Genomic DNA, 20,109 nt, shown 5'->3' with positions numbered 1-20,109 from the left:
AAGGGGAAGCTGGGACGAAGTGAGAGAGTGGCATGGACATATATACACTACCAAATGTAAAATAGATAGCTAGTGGGAAGCAGCTGCATAGTACAGGGATATCAGCTCAGTGCTTTGTGACCACCTAGAGGGGTGGGATAGGGAGGGTGGGAGGGAGACGCAAGAGGGAGGAGATATGGGGATATACATATATGTATAGCTGATTCACTTTGTTATAAGCAGAAACTAACACACCATTTTAAAGCAATTATACTCCAATAAAGATGTTTAAAAAAATAGAAAACGAAATTTAAAAATTTAGCATGAATAAAAAATAAAAATAAAATTTTTTAAAAATGTAAGTAGGTTTAGTTAAAGGAATGTACATATTATATTTCTGAGTCAGACACTACTTTAGAAATTAATCCCCTAAAAAGTTGATTACAACAGATCTTATGTTATGTGATTTTTGACTTTAAAAATCTCTCTTTGGTATCATTCCATGTCCATTTAGCATTTTGAGATCAATGGCAAACATCTGTGAATTCATATTTTACAGGAAATTCTCCACGATAGACTGTCTTTTATACCTAAGTACAATAAAAATCAATCAAATCAAAAAATTATCATTAAGCAGATAATATATACAAGGCACTGCACTGTGTCATGCCAGTAACATTTTACCCAGCAGAAAGATTAAACTATCCAAGCATTATAACTTAGTGGTTATCCTCAAGAGCATGCTGTGTAGATTTCACCTTGCAAACTGAAACATTTATTTAAGATCCTCATTTAGAAAATTGAGAGAAAAAGATAAATATTTCCTTCTATGTGATGAAGTAAGTTTACCAAAACTAGGAATATAGATGTCACTCTTCCTCATATATGCTTAGAATTTAAGAGGGAAAAAAAGCCACATGTAAAATTTAAAAAATAGCGATGAATAGTGAATGTATGACCCAAATTTTGTCATAACAGGTAAAATCCATGCTCTATTGCTGCTAGTTGATCAATCTCACTTGGCTGTTAACTCTACAGAGATGACATTCAAGCAATACACAAAAATTTCAATCTTGATCAGATAGAAAAAGCTTATGCTCGAGCTCCTGCCGTGCAATGATGAGCCAGCCCCCTTCATCACCTGGTAACAGTGTCCAGAAGTGGATCTGAAGGTTTCAGAAAAATCATCCTAGGAGGGAATTTGATAAACCCATTAACAACAACCTGAAAGGATTTGTGTTTTCTTTCTTAGATCACTATTTCAATGACTTCATTCAGCTCATGTTTCCATTGATCCTGAAAAATGAACGAGGTTAACATGTCCTTTGTGGGGTAATCAGGTAGATCAATTTCAACTTCTAGGTGAACTACTCACTTAAATTTCCAAAGATCAAGATTACCTAACTAAATGGTATATGCACAGCAACCCCACCGGTTAGATTTCACAGTTCAGATTTTTAACACCAAAATATAAACATCACCACAATACTCACTTTTAGTTTCTTGTTTAGTTTACAGCAGTATCTGTACACCATTGCCAAGTTCAGAGGTCCAAAATCTGCATAGAAACTGAGATTTTTTTTAAAGTAGTATTTAGTAAAGATATTTTCAGTAACATCAATGCTAATTTTTATTTTCATTAAAGTTACAGTCAAGTTTCAATTGTCTTTGGGAATAAAGGTTAGTACACGACTGAATCATAGTAATCCAAATAACTAGTGACTTCACCCTGCCAATGCCCTCCAGTTACTATAACCAGTCTCGTAACAGGGAACTATTTGGACAGTTTTGAGTTCCACCTCCTTTTATCTCCCTGCCAGGACATTAAGTAAAAGAATTAAAAAGCAAGCACTGAAAGAACCAACATGAGCAAAACATATATGTGGCCTACACTTCCTGGTTTTATTTATCACCTACTTAGTCATAAAGCTCATGTACCCTAAGTTCTAATTCCAACTATTCCACTCAAACCTTGTTCTCAATTTTCAAGTACCTTAAATCCAGTGGTCTTTTTTTCAGTTTCATTCTCCTTGGACTTTCTGTATTATATAACACCCTGGCTCGTCTCCTTCTCTCCACCCCTTTACATCTCCAGGATACATGCATCAGTCTGCAGATCATCTGCTGTCATGAATTAAACGATAACACTATGGAAAACAGACGGCTCCTAACCCAAGACCCAACATCAGTTTTTCCCATCTTCAACTACCTGCTGGACTTCCCATCTATGGGTCCTTCCATCACCTGGAACTCAACCCATCTTTCCTTCAAATCAGCCCTCCAGGCTGAAAACCTTTTGTTTCTCCCAGTTGCTCAGACATGAAACTTCCTATTAATTTAGTTCAAATAAATATTAATTTAGTTCTTATATATCAAATAAGCTACTACTCTAAGTCAGCCCTTCCTTTTCTATTCCTACTTCAGCAACAAAAGTCCAGATCTTTCTTCATCTCACATCTTTAGTGTTTTAATTCTCTCTCTCCTGCCCAGTCAACCTATATTCCACACTAGAAATTAATCTTTATAAAATCTCACTTCTCACATATCCTCTCACTGTTCAAAAATGTTTAATGGCTCTTTACTCCCTTCAGAATAATTCCTTGGCTCAGAAATCAAAGCCCTAACCATCACAGCCCTAGCTTCCAGGCTGATCTCTCCTAATAGTTCCCATATGGAATCTTCATTCCAACAAATATGTCCATTCCTCATTCTCGAATACTCCATGCATATTCTTAATCCAAGCCACGGCTCAGATTGGTCTCCTTGCCTGGAATGCTCTCCTTTTCTCTTTCTACTACCCTCTAGTTTCCTCAAAATCCAGTTCAAGTCCTACCTCCTGCACTCACCCTAAGAGAAAACTAACCACCTTTCTCTCAAAGTTCCCAAAACTTATCATCTGAGCCACTGTTTTGGCCCACGACACATACTATCACATACTATGAATTATCTTTTTAAGTGTAGATCCTACCTGGCCAGCTACAGTGTAGGCTTCTCACTCAGGGACTGGACACCTTGAGAATGCCCTGCTCATAATAAACTTCAACAAATAAGTCTTCATTATGACTATTTTGCTCATTAATGCCCAAATTCAATTTAGCCTAGACTATAAATTTACTAAATATCAACACGTTTTCAAAAAAAGTATCCCCAAAAGACATTTAATTTTTTAAGTAAAAATTAGGATTTATTTAATTTTTTCTGCTACCCAAATTACACTACAATAGATATGTCATTACAAATCTGCCAAAAGCCTCTTGCCTTACTTAAGAATACTAAACTTCTATATTTTATCCATCTTAAACAAGTTGACAATATTTTGGCCCTTACATTCAAGGTAACATGAAAATTAGCCGTTCCTGCACACAGGTTTCACGAGAGTAAGAGTAGAGTTGCCAAAAAAGGAAACCTGCAACGATTTGAAATTAAAAGTTCTTCTATTTCTAGTCCTCAGTGTGATGCTGTGCTCTAAGTATAAAAAAATACCCATGAATCCAAAATGAACTATGCCTACGACAATTACCAACCAGTTCAAGCCCTGTCGACAAGAATCCACTCAAAAGAACCAAAATGAAAAGACTGTACAAATAAGTATGTACCAGCACTGATTAAGGCAGCCTTGTTTCTATCACAGAGATTTCCTTATCCTTGGGTTATTGTAAGCAAAACTCAACTAATATATCTTATTTTTGCTACTTGAACATGAATATTGAGACATAAAACTTTAAGGTAAATCTGGAATTTTTAGTTCGGATTATTTCAGCTTTTTTAACCCACTGTGAACAAATTTTAGGAAAGCATAAAGAATTCAGGTCATCTAATTCCAGTTTCATACTAACCATTACAAGCCAACTTCAATTCCAGACTCAAAGCTATTCCTAACAGTAGAGCCAGCTTAGACACATATACTTTTGGAAGCAACATGATTACTGAACACACCTATTTCACCAAACACCATGAAAATAAATTGGTATACTCCAACAACACAGGAAAAAGTAAATCAAATACAGACCTCATCCTTAAGTTGATCTGCACTCTCCAATATGGCAGCCACTAGCCACATGTGGCTATTTAAATTTAAATTAATTGAAGTTAAATAAATTAAAAATTTAGTTCTCCCATCATATTAGCCCATTTCAAGAGTTCAAAAGCCACATGTGGCTAATGGCTACCAAGATGTACAATACAGATATATAACATTTCCATCCCTGCAGAAAATGTTCTGTGCTGATAGACAACACTGATCAAGATTTAAAAAAAGAAAGAAACAAAAATAACAAACAACTAGAGAAATATAAATAAATAACTTATTTAAAATAACTAGAGGAATAATCAAGTACCATGAGTGAGGTATAGATGAAATGTTTAAGGACAATGTCCTTCCCTTCCAGGGGCCCACATTTTTCCCAACAGTGAGATTAGTCCCTGGTAATTCTTGTCCCTTCCTGTTCAAGGGGGTCATAGTTCCAGAAAGCCAGTTTGGGACCTAGGACAGGAGAGGGTGGAAAAATAGAAGAGGACCTAGTCCCCACTCCCCTTCACAGTCCCTCAAAGAGACAGTTAGCTCAGAGTATCAGATAGCTGCAGTGAAAGATGTATACCTCTATCTTGACCACAGCCCCAGGTTAAGGGTAGAAGAAAAACAGGCAATCTTAACCTAGAAGGTTTCTAACCTCACAATATCTTGAAGCTCAATGGGCCAGCGTTTATATCCTACAAAAGGAGGGATGGCCTTCAAGTCACACTGAGAAATTCAGTTAAAAATTTTGCACAGCCAAGAGCAATTTAGAACATGTTCTCAAAAGTCAGAATTGTCACAGACAAATATAAAGCCAACAAACTCTATCTTAAGGTCGTTTTATATATCCTTTCCTTACAGTGTTTACAGTTCTAAAAATATATATTTATAATATAGCTTTATATACATATAATTTTCTAACAAGCTAAATACATTTCTGAAAATGTCAAGAGCATTGAAGAAAAAATGGTCACAGCTGCTCACACCATGCTAGGTTATCACTGACTTAGGTATAATAAAATGCCATGAACAGAGAAGACACCCTCCAACAACATGCCTCTTTGTAAGAAACTTCCTCACCAGAGGTGGGGAAAATGGAAACACATTTACAGGCCAGACCATTAGCTAGAGGGAAATGTTAAAATACAAAAATCAATTGATAAAAATTGAAATAACTCAAATATGCTAGAACGTATAAAATATGTACTTGAGCAACTTGGAACCAAGGCAGGAGAATAAAAGAATTGGGCTCAGGGCGGAAGAGGAGAACTGGAAAGTCATCAACCTGGGGACAGTGAAAATGGGGAGGAGAAATGGCAGAGATAAGCCGTGTAGAGACACAATAAAGAAACCCGAGGGCTGAGTGGGCTCCTAAACCTGAGGTTAATGATACATGATAGTGTCTTCTCCATTCTGGCAATTCCCAGGAAGAGGCCTCCAGAGCCACAGCCAAGCAAGGGCCCCCACTTTTTCTAGTGTTGGGGGAAACTTGTCTCATTTGGACAAGGAAAACCATGGATATATTATTTTATTATTGCAGGGTACCCTGAGCTTCCCCTCCAAATGAATGCACGAATGAACAAATGAATAAGTGTCCCTTATATATATATAAATTTCCCCTTGTAAGGTTGGTAAATTATGGGTCAATACCTAGAATGAAACTCATGAATTATTAAGTGAAAAACAGTCAATCTGTCTTTTTATTCCGTGAGTGTAGATAGCTAAAATCAAATTCTTCCCTGTTTTGATAGGAAAGAAATGAAAAGAATTGGAGTCCTGCAAGTGGGGAGGGAAGGAAAGATAGGGTCATCTTCTGGGGAGAATGAAGAAATGGGACCAGAGCAAATGTTTACCAGGGTCACCCGCTACCCACAGAATTTAAGGGAAATAGAATTTGGGCCTAGAAGCCTTTCTGTTATACCCTACATGTCCAGCTCTTCTCACGAGATTTATGAAGTTTATGATGTATCATTCTTTTGTGTTTGGTTTTTCTAACAAACTCTAATTTAAGTGGGTCCATTCCTAGAGGAATCATTATTTAAAGCACAGTTGTACCTTATTCTACATATCGAAAGTTTCCTCTGAAAACTGTCAACTCCTCAGCAAAAAGATAAACTGTATTCCAAGCAATACTCACTGAACAAAATTTATGACCACCTACTCTGGGCAAGGCACTACAAGTTAACCTAATAATCAAAGAGTGCTGACAATACAAGAAAAAAAACATGAAAAAATTCTGTAAGATCATTATAACGCATGCCAACTCTTCCAATTTTTTGCCAGCACTGCTCACATGTTTCATCTATTCATTCATTCAGTCACTCACTCAAATATTACTGAAAACCTGCTGACTACCAGTCCCTACCCATAAGGAGCTCACCACCCAATGATAGACAAGTAAACATAATTACCGTTGATAAATGCTAAGATAGCAGTATCCTCCAAAGCACAGTGAGATGTGTGTGTATGTGTGTGTATGTACATATGTGCAAAATTTTGGTGAAATTAATCAGCACTGATCTCTGGGCTATACGCTATACCTAATATTTTCCCTATCACTAAAATATTATCAGCACCCCTCCAGTCTGATGATAAAGATCCTGTACATGGCTGAAACACAATGGTCACATTTCAAAAAGGCCTCAAATGCTCAGCAAACATTAATCTAAGATCAAAGTACAAGCTTGAGTTTTTGCTCAGGTGTAACAAACCACAGTCACATTGATGTCTACCTCCTAGGGGAGAGAGGCTGCACATCTAAGAAGCTTCCTGCTCCACATCAGTCACCTAGAGACTGATGGAAAACTAAAGACCATTGGGAAGCAAGGAGTTCGTGTCTCAACTTGATCCCTCAAAGTCCCTGGACTGATGTCTTAGCCTCTCTGGGACTCCACATCCTCATCTATCAATGAAAATGCTGCATTAGATGGCTTCTAAAGTTCTTTCCAGCTATTATATTATATTATATTATATTATATTACCCTATCATATCACATTCCTAGCCATTATATAAGACTATTATATATATTATAGTGTATATATATATTTATATATTTATATATTAATATATATATAATTATATATATATATTATAGTGTATATATATATAAAATAGTCTAGATTGTCTACGACTCTAGTTATACATACTGGACAAACCATTCAACAGTTCAAATGTTTCTCAAGGGCTGCTCGCCCTATCTGATGCACTCTGCCCTCTCAATGTGTTTGGTCTAGGTACAGAAGGCATTTTCCTCAGAGTGTCTCCTCAGAGAATAGAAAGAACCTCACAGCTTTCTTCCTGAAATTCACTATGCTTTCTACATAGCCGGAAAACAAACCCACAGTCCAGAGAGCGGCTTCATAAGGTAGGAACCTTCACATCAGTACTATTTACTTACCTATGTAAGGTAAGTAAATACCTTACGTGACATAGGTAAGTAAATTTGTTGAGATCACAAAGGAAGGAGAGAATCCCAATATCAACTCTCACGCCTGTCCTTTGGTACATTATCTAGGTTTTTAGGAAAGTCCAGATACACAACTGGGAATACGAGGAACCCTTCTCCACTTACCACCTTATTAACCTGGGGCAAGTAGAAGGGCCACCGAAGCCTTCAGCTGCTGCTTCTGTAAAATGGGTTGCTGCTTTGCCTTAAAGCCAAAAGACAGACTAAATGATATCAAGGAACCTTCAGCACCAGGGTCTGTAATTCTGTAACTTCCCTCTTTGGAGCAGGTCAATTAATTAAACACCCCCTTTGACTCTCAAACTAATGTAAACAAAAGAAAACTTTTTCAGGAATGCACTGGCAAGATTAAAATTCACTCCCACAGAAACATTCTCAAGCAGTGGAAATTAACCCCTTTGTTTAATGACAGGTATTGAAGGCAAGAGGGCTATGCAGACAGTATGCATGTGACTTCCGTAAAAAAACAGAATGGGGACTGATCCCCTTTACACAAAAGACTAACCTTCCTCACATGTCATAAAGCAAGTGAGGTCCTGAAAAGGAAAATAATTACTCTAAAACCTGGCAATGATCACGTTACCTCTCTAAGCTCTTGGAAGTAAAACCAAAACCCTCAAACTTGTCTGTGAGGCCCAGGGTGATGCAGACTCTACCCATCTCTCCTTGGGGCCTCATTTTGCACCATTCCCCCCATTTTAGTACTAGTAAGCTCCAACCAAGCTGTTTCTTTTAATTCCTGCCTCAGGCCCTTGGCACTTTACCCTCCCTGGCCTAATTAACACCCACTTATCCTCTAGGTCTCAGTTCCAGTCACACTTCCTCAGGGAATTCTTCTCTGATCCCTCCCCCACCTCTACCTCCACCTCCGCCCTCACCCCACTTCACGCGCACACACACGTACCCCTTTACCCTGCAGGCCAGTTTTCGTTGTTATGTGCTTCCAAAACCATAGGTCTTTCCTTCAGAAAACTTACAAACAGTCCTATGTCTAAATATTTGATTAATAGCCTCCCTAAGCCTCACTGGACTATAAACTCAATGAGAACAGGGTTGGGTTAAAATTTGCTCATTAATGTCTCCCTAGCACCTGGCACGGAGATGACTGAGCAAATGAATGAAAGATTGACATGGCTGGTTCATCTGCAAAAATACCGCCTTCTTCCATTTAATCCTTCTAAGCTATACACCAGGTCAAATCTGGGGAAAGATGTCAGATATCACGTTTTACTAGCTTTGGGTAAAATTGAACTAAGTAGACAAAATTGACAAAAATAACCTAAGAAGGAAAGGACAGTGAGGGCGATGGAGAATGGCGAGGTCATCCGCCTCTCTAGAGCAGGGAGAGGTTGGGAGCACCCACCTCCACAGTCTCCCCCACGGCCTGCATCTTTATTACTGGCTTCCTCCCAATGTGACCTGCTCCAGAAGTAACCCCCAATCTAAAAAGACTCACCCCAACTAAGCGCCATCCAACTCCTTTTTTGCTTAGCAGCCCCTTCAATTCTATCTGAGAGCTTTGCCAAGTTAAAATCATTCTAAACCTTTACTTTTGGGTTTTCTAGAGCTGTAGGCAATCTGCTATAGGCCATATAAAATAAAACACATTTGACACTAGTTAAAGCATCTGGCAGAACAGGAAAGTCACTATTTTAAAGCCCACTATTCACAGCTCCCTAGAAGAGACCTTTTAACCCTTTTCTTTATCACACACTTAGAAAAAAATAAAATGTTTTTAGCATTTCAGATTAATTCAGCTGCAGATGATCAATAATTTGATTACCAGGACTAATATAAATGCTGTATATATTCCACACTCTCTTAAAAGGAAGATAAATGTATAGAATAAGAAATCAGTTATACGAAGATCCCCAATTCAGAAATCTCAATCTGGAATAGAAGTGAGAATCACAAGTAAGCCAAAAAACAGTCACATTGTTTCTTCTAAAGCCTGTCACAAACCCATGCCCTTTAGCGACGTTTATAAGACACTCTCAGACTCACTTGGAGTCTATTTAGCCTTATTTTGTATAAAATGTAATATCTAGTTCCTATGCCCATAGTATATTAGACTCATCAGACAGATCATAGGCAGGAGGCAGCTATTGGCAGCTGCTACATTGATAGTAATGTCAAAAGCTAACCCAACAGTAAGTATCACCTAGAAAGTGCTCATTGTAGTCATCAACAAAAACTGACTGAATAAATTAAAACCACTAAAAGACAAAAGACATTTAGCAAGCAGGCACCATCTGCTACATAAGCAGAGATCACTTTATTCCTTAGGAGCTCCTAAAACTATCCCTGAATTACAGTGAAACTGTACAACCAATGTATTCATAATAATAGAGTCTGAGTATTACAGAAAAAAAAGCAAATCATAATCAGTAAATTCTTTAACAAGGCAAAAACGTACATTCATTTTAGGAAGGTTTCCATAAATTACAAAACTGCTTTGATATTTTAAGGTGTGATTTTCTAACTCTTTGTAGAAGCTGCCCCAGTGAAATGCCACACTCCCAGACAAGATAAATGCATTACAAGAGTATATCTATCAAGGAGAGCAAATCTGAAATAAACCATCTTTTCTGGTTCTCAAAAGAAAATTAAATTTTATAAGAAAAGAAGAAGTCCAAACTAGCAAATTCTTTAATTTGTCAATAGGACGTGATCGTCTTTAAGACCAAAATATTAAACTAATAAATTAATAAATGAAACATTTTATTCAAAAACTCTAGTTCACACAAACTATTTTCCATAAAGGAATTCCCTATCAATCACAAATAATCGTGATCCTTTACCAGATGTTTCCAAGTTGTCGAGGACTGGGACTGTTACGTCCTTTAATAAATACGGCAATATTTTTGATGGTTCTCATTCAACATCTGATTCTTTGGTGGTCCCGGAAGTATTCAGGTGATTAACAAAACCAACTTTTTAAATGTAAAAAAATTTTTTAAAGAAACAATGAATTCCACACTCAAGCCCAACTCAAATCAGTGAGCCAGAAAGGAACTTGAGATCAGCTGTCCCACCCACCTCCCCAGATTTTAAACAAGTAAGTATCTAAATATCCACAGCAGACACTGTCTATTTTCTGCTGAAAGATCGCAAAACACAAAGACTCCTCTTCTACTTTCATTATAGACCCCCCCCACTTTTTTACTTCTCTTTGCCATCCCCAAAATAAAACAAGGCAACAAAAAAGGCAGCTCCCCCTTCTGATTTACAGACATGGCCTACTTTAAGGTGTCCCTTTCTCCCAATCACCCAAGTCAGAAACCTTGAACTTAACCTTCAATTCTCCCATCCCCTCATCTGGTCAGTCCCAAATATAGTCACTCCATCCTCTCTAGCCTCTCCCCCACCGGGCCTTTCTGTTCCCATTGCTACAACCATAAACCAGCCTGGCCACAGACAACAGACACCCCACCTCCCAGCCATGGGAGTACTTGCCCTAAGCAGAGCTCTGCTCTGTCTCCTTGTCATTCATAAACCAGCAGAACTGAGATCCAAACAGCTTTCCATAAGCCAGTCCCCAACCATGTTTCCAGCCTCACCTGTGACCTCTCTGCACTGCAAGTATTTTGTCTCACCTGACAGAATCTTGCTACTCCCCAACACTGAAATCTTTCTTTCTTTCCTCCTTGTTCACTCACTCATTCATTCAGCTAAAATTTCTTGTACACCATCTCTATGCCAGGCACTGTGCTGGGTATAGGGATACAGTGGTGAGCAAAAATAGGCAGTACTCGTCCTCACGGAGATCATAAAATTTACTCTTTTGCTCTTACACACCCTTCAAAAGCTAGTTCAAATATCATAGGCTTTATATCTCTTCCTTTCTTAGATTTCTAATATGTACATTTACAGCTCTTGTCATATATTGCCTTCAATGTGTTGTTTCCACTTCCTTCTTTATGTATCTGTGTGTCCCCAAAGCATCAGCACAGTGCTCTGCGCCAAAATCTATCCCATCTAAATGTTGTTTCCTCTATTTCCAACCACTTACAACTTTCTTTCAAATTTTGCTTTTTTCACTTCCCATAAAGATGTGTCAAGAGTCTTTTTTTCTTTTTCTTTGTCTTTTAAGCACAAAGGTGTATTAAGCTGTGGCTAAGTAAAGGTCATTTACTTTCAGCTTTGGAATGTGTTTATGAACTGACAAATGAGAACATCTGATGTCTTAGGGATCTACTTCAAACACAATAATGAAGCCGCCCTGTGGTGACCTGGCCGACAAAGAACTTGGACGGCAGACAGCTCCTCAATGGACTCTTGTACGGTCCATTCGGATCCCTCTCTCAGGCTGCCCGACTAAGACTAGCCCTGTCAGTTTTAACTGAGTCCTCAGCACCTCCGTTAAATTTTGCATTTTCACCAGGCTTATCTCAAGCAAACTGAAAGAACTGAGTAACAATTTGTCCTTATGAAGAGCAGAGACTGACTACCCACTGTGAATGCCTGGGAGGTCAAAACAGCAAATATTTAATAAATCAATATCCTGAAAGTAACAGTGGACTCCAGTGGGTCACGGAATTAAGAACTGACCAGTGAATGTATACAGATATGTCTATTTCCTCATCACGTACACAGCATAGTACTCTTGGCTGTGTACACAGGTGTACACATACACAAGCACACGCCTAAAACTCATGTGTTCAAAACAGAGAGTGGAAAAAGTGGCCCTGAACAATACTGGGTTATTTCTGCAAGGTTAGGATGGGAGGAAGGAGAAAAGGGGAAGAAAGTAGAAACCTATACCATCTTTTAAAAGCTAAAGAGTTTTCCAAGTTTTTAGGAGAATTCTATACAGAAATCATTACATCTTACATTACACCAGTTAAGCAGCAAGAACATTTCACCAGACAGCCTGCAAAAAGTTTTCACAGGCTTATAAAAACTGGGCTTCTTTTGTTCTCATCTCTCCTATTAATATATAATGATAATTAACTCAATTTACTTTCTCTCTCCTTTTTAGGCGGGGCAGTCTACTGAAAGGAGAAAAAGCAAAATTACAGCCACAAAAGTGGAGCCGTGGAAAAACATTTTAATTACTATCACACATTCCCAGATACAGCCTGCGCACAAATTTGTGCACACAACGTCAGCAGCACATTTATTGCCAAAGCCATAACCACCCAAGTTAGAAGGGCCACGTGAGCCAGGGAGGGGCAAAGCTGTTCTGCACCCTCCCCACCAACCTCAGGCTCAGGACAACTGGGAACTTGCTGGAAGCATAAGAGCAAGACTTCAGGGCAAATTTACTAGCTCAATGACCTTAAGCTCTACATAACCCTCTCTGGGCCTCAGTTTCCTTATCTATAAAGTGGTGACAATAATAGCACCTAACTCCTAGGGTTGCTCTGAAGATTGAGTTAATGTGTATAAAGGATATAGAACATTGCCTGTCACAGGACTATAAATATCTGTCTATATCATAGCAATTTATAATGAAAGCTAAGGTACCAAATGATGGCCCCAAGGCTCTATATAAGATCACATATCTGTGTATGTATACATGTGCTTAGATGGCATTCAGCTGTCCGTTAAATAAAACTACATTAAATTTAAAATAAAAATTGAAAAACCAAAAGTGTTTCTTCCTACCTCTATCTAACCTAAATATCCATTCCCACAAGTATTTCCGGGCAAGAGAAGTTTTTCTGTATTTCTCTCAAAGATGTCCTAGGCTCGCATTTCAACTCAAACCTATGCTACAGGCTACATAAAAGAAATCATTCTTCTATAAATTACTTATCTAAAAATTCCCGGTTGTATTAATATCTGGCTGCTTTAATAAAGTTTAAATGAAAATTGAACATTTTAAATTATTTAAATCTTCAAGTTAGCTAATTAGTCCTCATTAGAGGCTGCTCATTCTTCCATGCTAAAACATTTGGTGAAATCCTTTGAATCGTTTCAGAAACTGCTTAATATTCAGTCCCCAGAGTATGACTATGAAGGGTTCTCTCCTGCATTTTCAATACCTTTCCTTTGCAAACACAAGGAGAGAAGAAATGAAAATGGACAAGACCTTTACACTCTCCTTTATAGCAAACTGGCTTTCTATGCATAAACATCCAACCCTACACCCATCACCATTAAGAGGGGCACACAAAGGTTAAAACAATTAACGTATTTGATTTTGCTAACTTTTGAGCCAAAAAAATTTGAGCCAAGTTATGAAAAGTAAGCCTCTATTTAGATTACACGGCTCAATTCCAAAACCAAAGAACTAGCCTTTCTGGAGGGTTGTACATTATTTGTAGCTTAATCAAATACAGACAAATCTTTGAAAGGCTCCCTTTTTATGGGGCTATTTTTTTCTCACAAGTGTGTTAGTCTATACACTGATGTTAATTCTGATCTGTGAAATCATAAACCAAGGACAAACGTATGCTTATTATCAACCACATTTTACTAAAACTGCTCAGGCCTTTATATTAATGTGATAAATTCTGTTTAAAAATCAAGGAGAAAATTCAGACTTTCATTTCTAAGAGACAGTCTGACCTCATAAGGCCACTTTGTTAAATTTTCTCCACCAGCTTCTCAGAAGCTTGCCATTTCAATCATAATGCACTAATGTCTTTCCATAACTAAATAAACATCTGCACAAAACACAGCTGTGTCCAGAACGCCCACAGCCTAATATTTAAAGAGTCTACTTCCTGATTCAAAAATAATAGTTGCATTTCCAGGGTGATAATTTAGCCAGAAAGGCAGTATTTCACTTATGCATTCAGCAAATAAGTACACAGATACAGGGCTGTACAAGGCCCTGTGTGATTATGTATACTAATATTCCCCTTTCCTTAGAGACATATACAATCTGATATGATAGTCAAGGTTTTCCTCACCATAAGCCATTCTCCATAGAAGAACCCAGATGTTACTCGTCCTTCAGGGGCTTTATAGTCTCTCTCATTCAATATCTCCCTGAAGTGGAGCTGAAGGGATGGATTGCACCACTTCTGTCCCTCTCCCCTTTCTTCTCTCTCCTTCAGCATTTGTCCACCTCTTTGGCCACTTATTTCCACCTCTTTCCCTTGCTCCTCTCATCCTGGTCATGCCTATGAAATACAGGCCTTGAAATTTTCCCTTTCTCCCCAGAAATCACATCATTCTCACGGCTTTATCATCTCTTTGGGGAAAATTCCCAAATTTAAGGACTTCAAATTTATGTGATATCCAACACTGACGTGCACATCCCTTAAATTCCTTAATTCCAACCTGACCAACATGGAATGCCTGATCTCCCCACAAGCCAATTCTTCTGCCCTACTTCTTATTTCAGTCAATGGCCCCAGCAGGTTCACCATGACCCAGGCTGTCTTAAAGACTTCTTTGACCCCTCTCTTTCCTCAGCACCCCACCAACCCACCCACCTGATCTGTTGCCAAGTCACATGGATTCAGAGCCCTTCTTTCCACTACCGTTGCCACCAGTCCTAATCTAAGCACTTATTTCTCCCCACTGAACATTTCGGAATTTTTCTAAGTGGGCTCTACCTCCTCTCTAATCCATCTTAAGTGATGATAGCATCATATTAATTTTTTGAGAGAGGATATATGTACTCTGGAACCAGAGGGTTTGGTTTTAAATTCCAGGTCTGCTACTTCTTACTTTTGTGACCTTGGGCAAGTTACCTAACCTCTCTGTACCTCACTCTCATCATTTGCACACTAAGGATGGTAATAGTAGCTGCCTCAAAACTGTTGTGAACATAAAGTAAATTAATAGTTGTGGGGCACCTAGAACAGCATCTGGCATGCATTTAAATGCTCAATAAATGTTTGCCATTATTTGCAGTTAGCACAGGTCCAGTCATACCCTGGACTGCCCCCAGATCCTCAAGAGAGTCCCATGGCATACCATGCTGCATGCAATCTGCCCAGCTGACCTTTCAGCTTCATATCACACAGCCCCACTTGAACCTGTACACACACCAGGCAAATCGGAGGTCTACTATTCCCTGAACACACGCCAGAGCCTCCCTCCTCATCCTCCGCTGTTCCCCACTTCTGGGTTCTCTCCTCTCATATCTCTGTCCATCCCTCAAGCCAGTCTTAACTCCTTCATGAAGCCTTTTCTGAACCCTTCAACCAGAAGTGCTCCCCAATGCCCATGAATTCCTCCCAGCACAGGGGTTATGTTACTCTATGGCAGTTATCTTTTCTCTCTGTCTCACTGCAGTCCTGTCTTTCTCCCTGCAGGTTTGGAGCTCCTTGAAGGTAACATATGCATCCATCATCCGTGTATTCACTACATCCTCTAGCCCTGTGAAATATGTTGAGGTGACAAAAAAATGGAGTTGTGGGTGACCAGAACCATAGCCACTACTGTGGCATAGTAGTTAGGCACCCCAAACAAAAAGAAATACACACTCTGCCCAGACTGGAGTCCTCATCATAGTTTAGAATGACATCAAAACTCACAATATAAATTGGATGGTCTCTCCAGCAAGTCTTTCTTTACAGGACACCAGAAATACAGTAGAATCAATATAAGAAGAATGTGATTTGTAGCCCTATCCTAAAATACTAACATTAAAATCACACAAAAAATTTTCCTCATATATCAATATTAGAATCAAAAAACCACTGCGTGCTGTGTTTAGTTGACTAGACGTAATTTTCTGCTAGATCTACCATCTAGCAATCCCAAGAGAAGCAACTTAGACCTCAACGCCTGGAGCGTGTTCAGTGACATATTAACCTCTGGCACATCACTGAAGAATTAAACATAATGGCATATACACAGTCCCTACCCTTGGACTCATGAGAGGTCCCCAAACCCTACACTCAGAAAAGAGGGTGACAACAATGCACATTCGCAACAATAGAATGAACACTCCATAAACACTGCTGGCAGTGACATCATCCAGGTACCAGAGGTCAGGGAGCAGGCAGTGCAGGACTCCATGCTATCTAGGAGCAGAGCTGTAATCTGACACCAGGGATTTAGACCTCTTCGCCCAGCAACTCTGGGCATTCATGAGCAGCAGCAAAGGGCTCTTTCATTCCCACTTTCACTTCAGCCATTCAAGAAGCATCCTGTTCCCAGCACCACTAAGAGAAATGTCCTGAAGACATCAGTTTCAAGAATCCCTATGATGAAGTGAAATTAAAGAATGTTTTCCCTCAAGTAAAAGATATGCTCTTGAAGTTCGAGAATACTCTCACTCTTCCAATACCTGGTGGCACCCACAAATTCTTTGGCAGAACTGCCAAAATCCCTCTTAACGGGACAAGTCCTAGGAAGCTTACTAAGTAACTATGGTTCATTTAACTATGTTCATTTAATTGCACGTTTGGTTAAGAAAACAAGGAAGTAAAATTAAATGTTTGTTAGAATATATTGGACTACTCTGAAACACTAGCTCTTTTAATAAAAGGACATAATTAAGTCAACTCAGCCTTCTTATTCCTTATTATATGTTGCTTTTATTAAGTAGAGATTTATCTCTCTTTAATTAAGTTTTTACTATACTATATGATATCTTTTTCCTGTAGATCAATGGTCTTTCGCAGAAAACAGTTCCCTACTTGTATCTTACACTCTCAAATCCTAATCCCACAGAGGCAGAGTAAACAAAGAATGTAAATTAGCACTTCTATACCACTTCCTCAAAGGCAAAAATAATAATACTGTGAAGCTTGGGGCACCCAAATAAAATAACTCAATAATTTACCACACTGATAAAATCTTACTCATAGATATGGCTTGGATACAGCTATCTCCAGCTAAGTGTGTCCCACTTTTCAAATATGAGCTGCACAAACACAGACATCCTGAGATACAACAGAAGCCTTGTGAATTGTAAAGCTGAAGCACCTATAATACGCACACTGCCCTGTACTCTGTAGGTGCTCCAGTAAATACTCCATGACTGATTCACAGGCATACTACAGAATCTGGCAAGGACAGAGGGTGCGTCTCCCTGGTCCTGCTCTGGGGAGTGTTAGGAATCTACGGTTGCAGTTTATTGTGGTGGTAGGAAGAACTAATATAGATAGAGGTCTAAAAGGAATGAGGTGACGATAGGTTCAAATTATGTTAACTTTCCCTGCACCTCTCCCCAAGCATCTGAGTCTAAAGAAATTGGATTTGTTGCTTGCACCACTGGGGGAAGGTGAATAAAACTGCCATAAAGGTGGATAGCATTTCCTCACCAAAGAGCCAACAAACTAAATGGTTGAGAAAAAAAAGAAAAAAAGAAAGAAAGAAAGAAACTTACTTTTCATAGACCAGCTCCTCATCGATGGAGAAATAGTGGGTATTTACTGTGCTTTTTGGTCTATTCCTTAAAGTAGCAAAATATAACCGATCTGAAAGACAAGTTTAAAAGACAGGAGAAAACATATGAGAAGTAGGGAAGCTGGGGGCAGGGGGGGTTGCTAATGCAACAAGATCAAAATAACAACCGCCACCCATTATTTAAAGACCCCATTAACACATGGAATTCTTGCAGAGCCCTGATCTCTCCCACAAAGCGACAGAGATCCAAGAGCATACCAGTTAGAGAAGCGAGAAGAGGGCCCGACTGAGGGACTCAGCGGTGGGCAGAGCTCCCACATCCCCCTTGTTCAGGCCAGAGGGAGCAGGTAGAAGCTGAGGGTACCCGTAGCACTGGAGATGCAAGTTTGGTTCAGAAATCTCCAGACCTCAGCAGCTGCGGAAGGGGAAGGGAGAGGCCAGAGGCGAGCCTCTCCCCTGCAGCTCCGGAGACTTCAAGAAGAGGAAGGGGGGAGAGACGGGGTGTGTGTCTGGAGATGTCCCGAAAACCGAGTCCAGCAGTAGTAGGATAACGGCAACCGAAAGGATCCCCCGGAGCAGGATCCGCACGAGCCGCTGCATGCAGGAGCCCGGCAGAGGCCGGCGCTGTCCCATTATCGGGCGGGGAGGCCTTCCGAGGGTGCTGCAGAGGGAACGAGGGACGCAAGAAAGACAGAGAAGCCGGAAGCAGGGGGTCCTCGGGGAGAGGATAGTACCGAGAGGGGACGAGAGCCCGCGCAGCGACCGCAATACGCTGGGGGCCCAGGAAGAAGCCAGAGACAGTGGTTGGGACGTTGGGGCGAGAAGTGAAAAGAGTTGGGGGCGAGGGAGGGTTGGAGGATGCGGGGCGGCTGCTCCTCACCTTTCATGAACTCGCAAGCCCCGATTAGTTCCCCTGACTCCGCTGCCATCTTAAGCGAGATACGCACGGGGGAGGGCTGGGTCCCGGCCAGCTGAGGTCACCCGCCCCCGGGGGCTTCCCCACTGCCCAGGAGCGGGGAAGCTTGCAGTCCCGAACACCGAGTCCGCCCGAGAGAGGCAGCAGGCGCCGAAGACGGAGGCGGCTGGGGGGTCAGCGCGCAGGGCGCCCCGGGGACATTCCGTGGGGAACCCGAGCACCCTCCGAGCGGGGCGCACACGCCCCGGTCCGTGGCCGCTCCGCTTCGGACCCGGCTGCTGCCGCTGCTCCGCCGCCGCCGCGCCTGGGAAACGCAGACCAGCTCTCACGGCCGGGCAAAGTCTTCCCCCGGCTCCCAAAGGGATCATGGAGGAGGAGACTTCTGGCCCCGATCGCGCCCGTGGCTACTCATGCGGCAGCGGGCAGGACTCTGGTGCCCGCCGGCTGGCAGCAGCTGCTCCGGCTCCTCCTTCGCCACCTTCTTTCAGCAGCAACTCTTCCTCCTCCTCCTCCCCCTGGGCCCGCCCCCGGACCTTCCTCCCCGCCCTCCCTCAGCCCCCTCCACTTTCACGGCTCCGCGGCCATCCCTTAAAGGGACAGCGCCGCTCCTTTCTCCGCGCCCGCCCAGCGCCCCAGTTACCAAGCGCCCCGCGGATCACTAAGAACCGGTTGCTAAGGCTTTGTTGCCGTCCACCAATTGCTGTACAGGAAACGCGGCCCTGGGCCATGAGGAGCCGGGCGGGGCCTCCAGACCAGAAAGTTATGAATGAAACGGTGGAGTTGGGAGTGGTCCCGGAGGGCACTGCAGCGGCTTCGCAGGCAAGAATGAGCCCGCGCCCCTCCGTCTTCTGCACCCACTTAGTCTTCCTAGTCCAGATTTTTCTTCTCTGTCTCTCTCATTCTCTACCTCTCTAGCCCCACTCACCCTTGTTCTTCTAAACTCTTGCATGCGGGCGTGCAAACACACACACACACACTCTTAAAGATCTCAGAACTCCGTGCCCCACCTTACCTATAGCTAATCTTTCAACCAACCCCCATCCTCACCACTGACGGATCTCTATCTTTATTAAAAAAAAGAAGCCCTACCTCCTAGCTCAGAAGAACACCTACTGGTTTCCTCTACACATATTGGACTCTGAATTAACTTGTGCTTTGTTCTCACTGGGTAAAACGTTCCCATCCGGTTCCCCACGTCCTCTCATTTGGGTTGCCGCTGTGGGCGCAAAATCATCACAAATACCTAACCTTTATGTGGCTCTGGTCCCGGAGGGGGGCGGGGCGGAGGAGTGAGGCCAGCCGGGGTTGGGGGGTGGGAGGGGAGGGAATAGGGGAGAGGGAAGAGAGCCACTTGTCCACGGGGAAAATTATCACAAAAGAATATCTTTACACAGTCTTAGCTGAAGAGCTGCAGGGAGTGGTTCATCTCAAAGAAGCCCTTGACTTGTTTCTGTGAGGCTTCTCGTACA

At 41.2% G+C, this 20,109-nt stretch overlaps 1 protein-coding gene across 3 annotated transcripts in view; it reads right to left on the bottom strand.

Annotated features, from left to right (window-relative positions):
• Positions 1-19,138, bottom strand: part of CDC14A (cell division cycle 14A) — a 184,512-nt gene extending 165,374 nt beyond the window's left edge. For all 3 annotated transcript variants that reach the window (XM_036830948.1, XM_036830932.1, XM_036830927.1), the window contains exons 1-3: positions 18,605-19,138; positions 17,705-17,795; positions 1,473-1,548 (exon numbers count right to left, since the gene is read on the bottom strand). In XM_036830948.1, the coding sequence (XP_036686843.1) occupies positions 1,473-1,548; positions 17,705-17,795; positions 18,605-18,653 (216 nt within the window). In that variant the 5' untranslated portion in view covers positions 18,654-19,138. The remainder of the gene's footprint in view (positions 1-1,472; positions 1,549-17,704; positions 17,796-18,604) is intronic.
• Between the last annotated feature and the right edge of the window lie 971 nt (positions 19,139-20,109).

Source organism: Balaenoptera musculus, chromosome 1 (assembly GCF_009873245.2).
Source record: "Balaenoptera musculus isolate JJ_BM4_2016_0621 chromosome 1, mBalMus1.pri.v3, whole genome shotgun sequence".
NCBI lineage: Eukaryota > Metazoa > Chordata > Mammalia > Artiodactyla > Balaenopteridae > Balaenoptera > Balaenoptera musculus.
The sequence above is the reverse complement of the archived record's forward strand: the minus strand, read 5'-3'. Positions and strand labels throughout refer to the sequence as shown.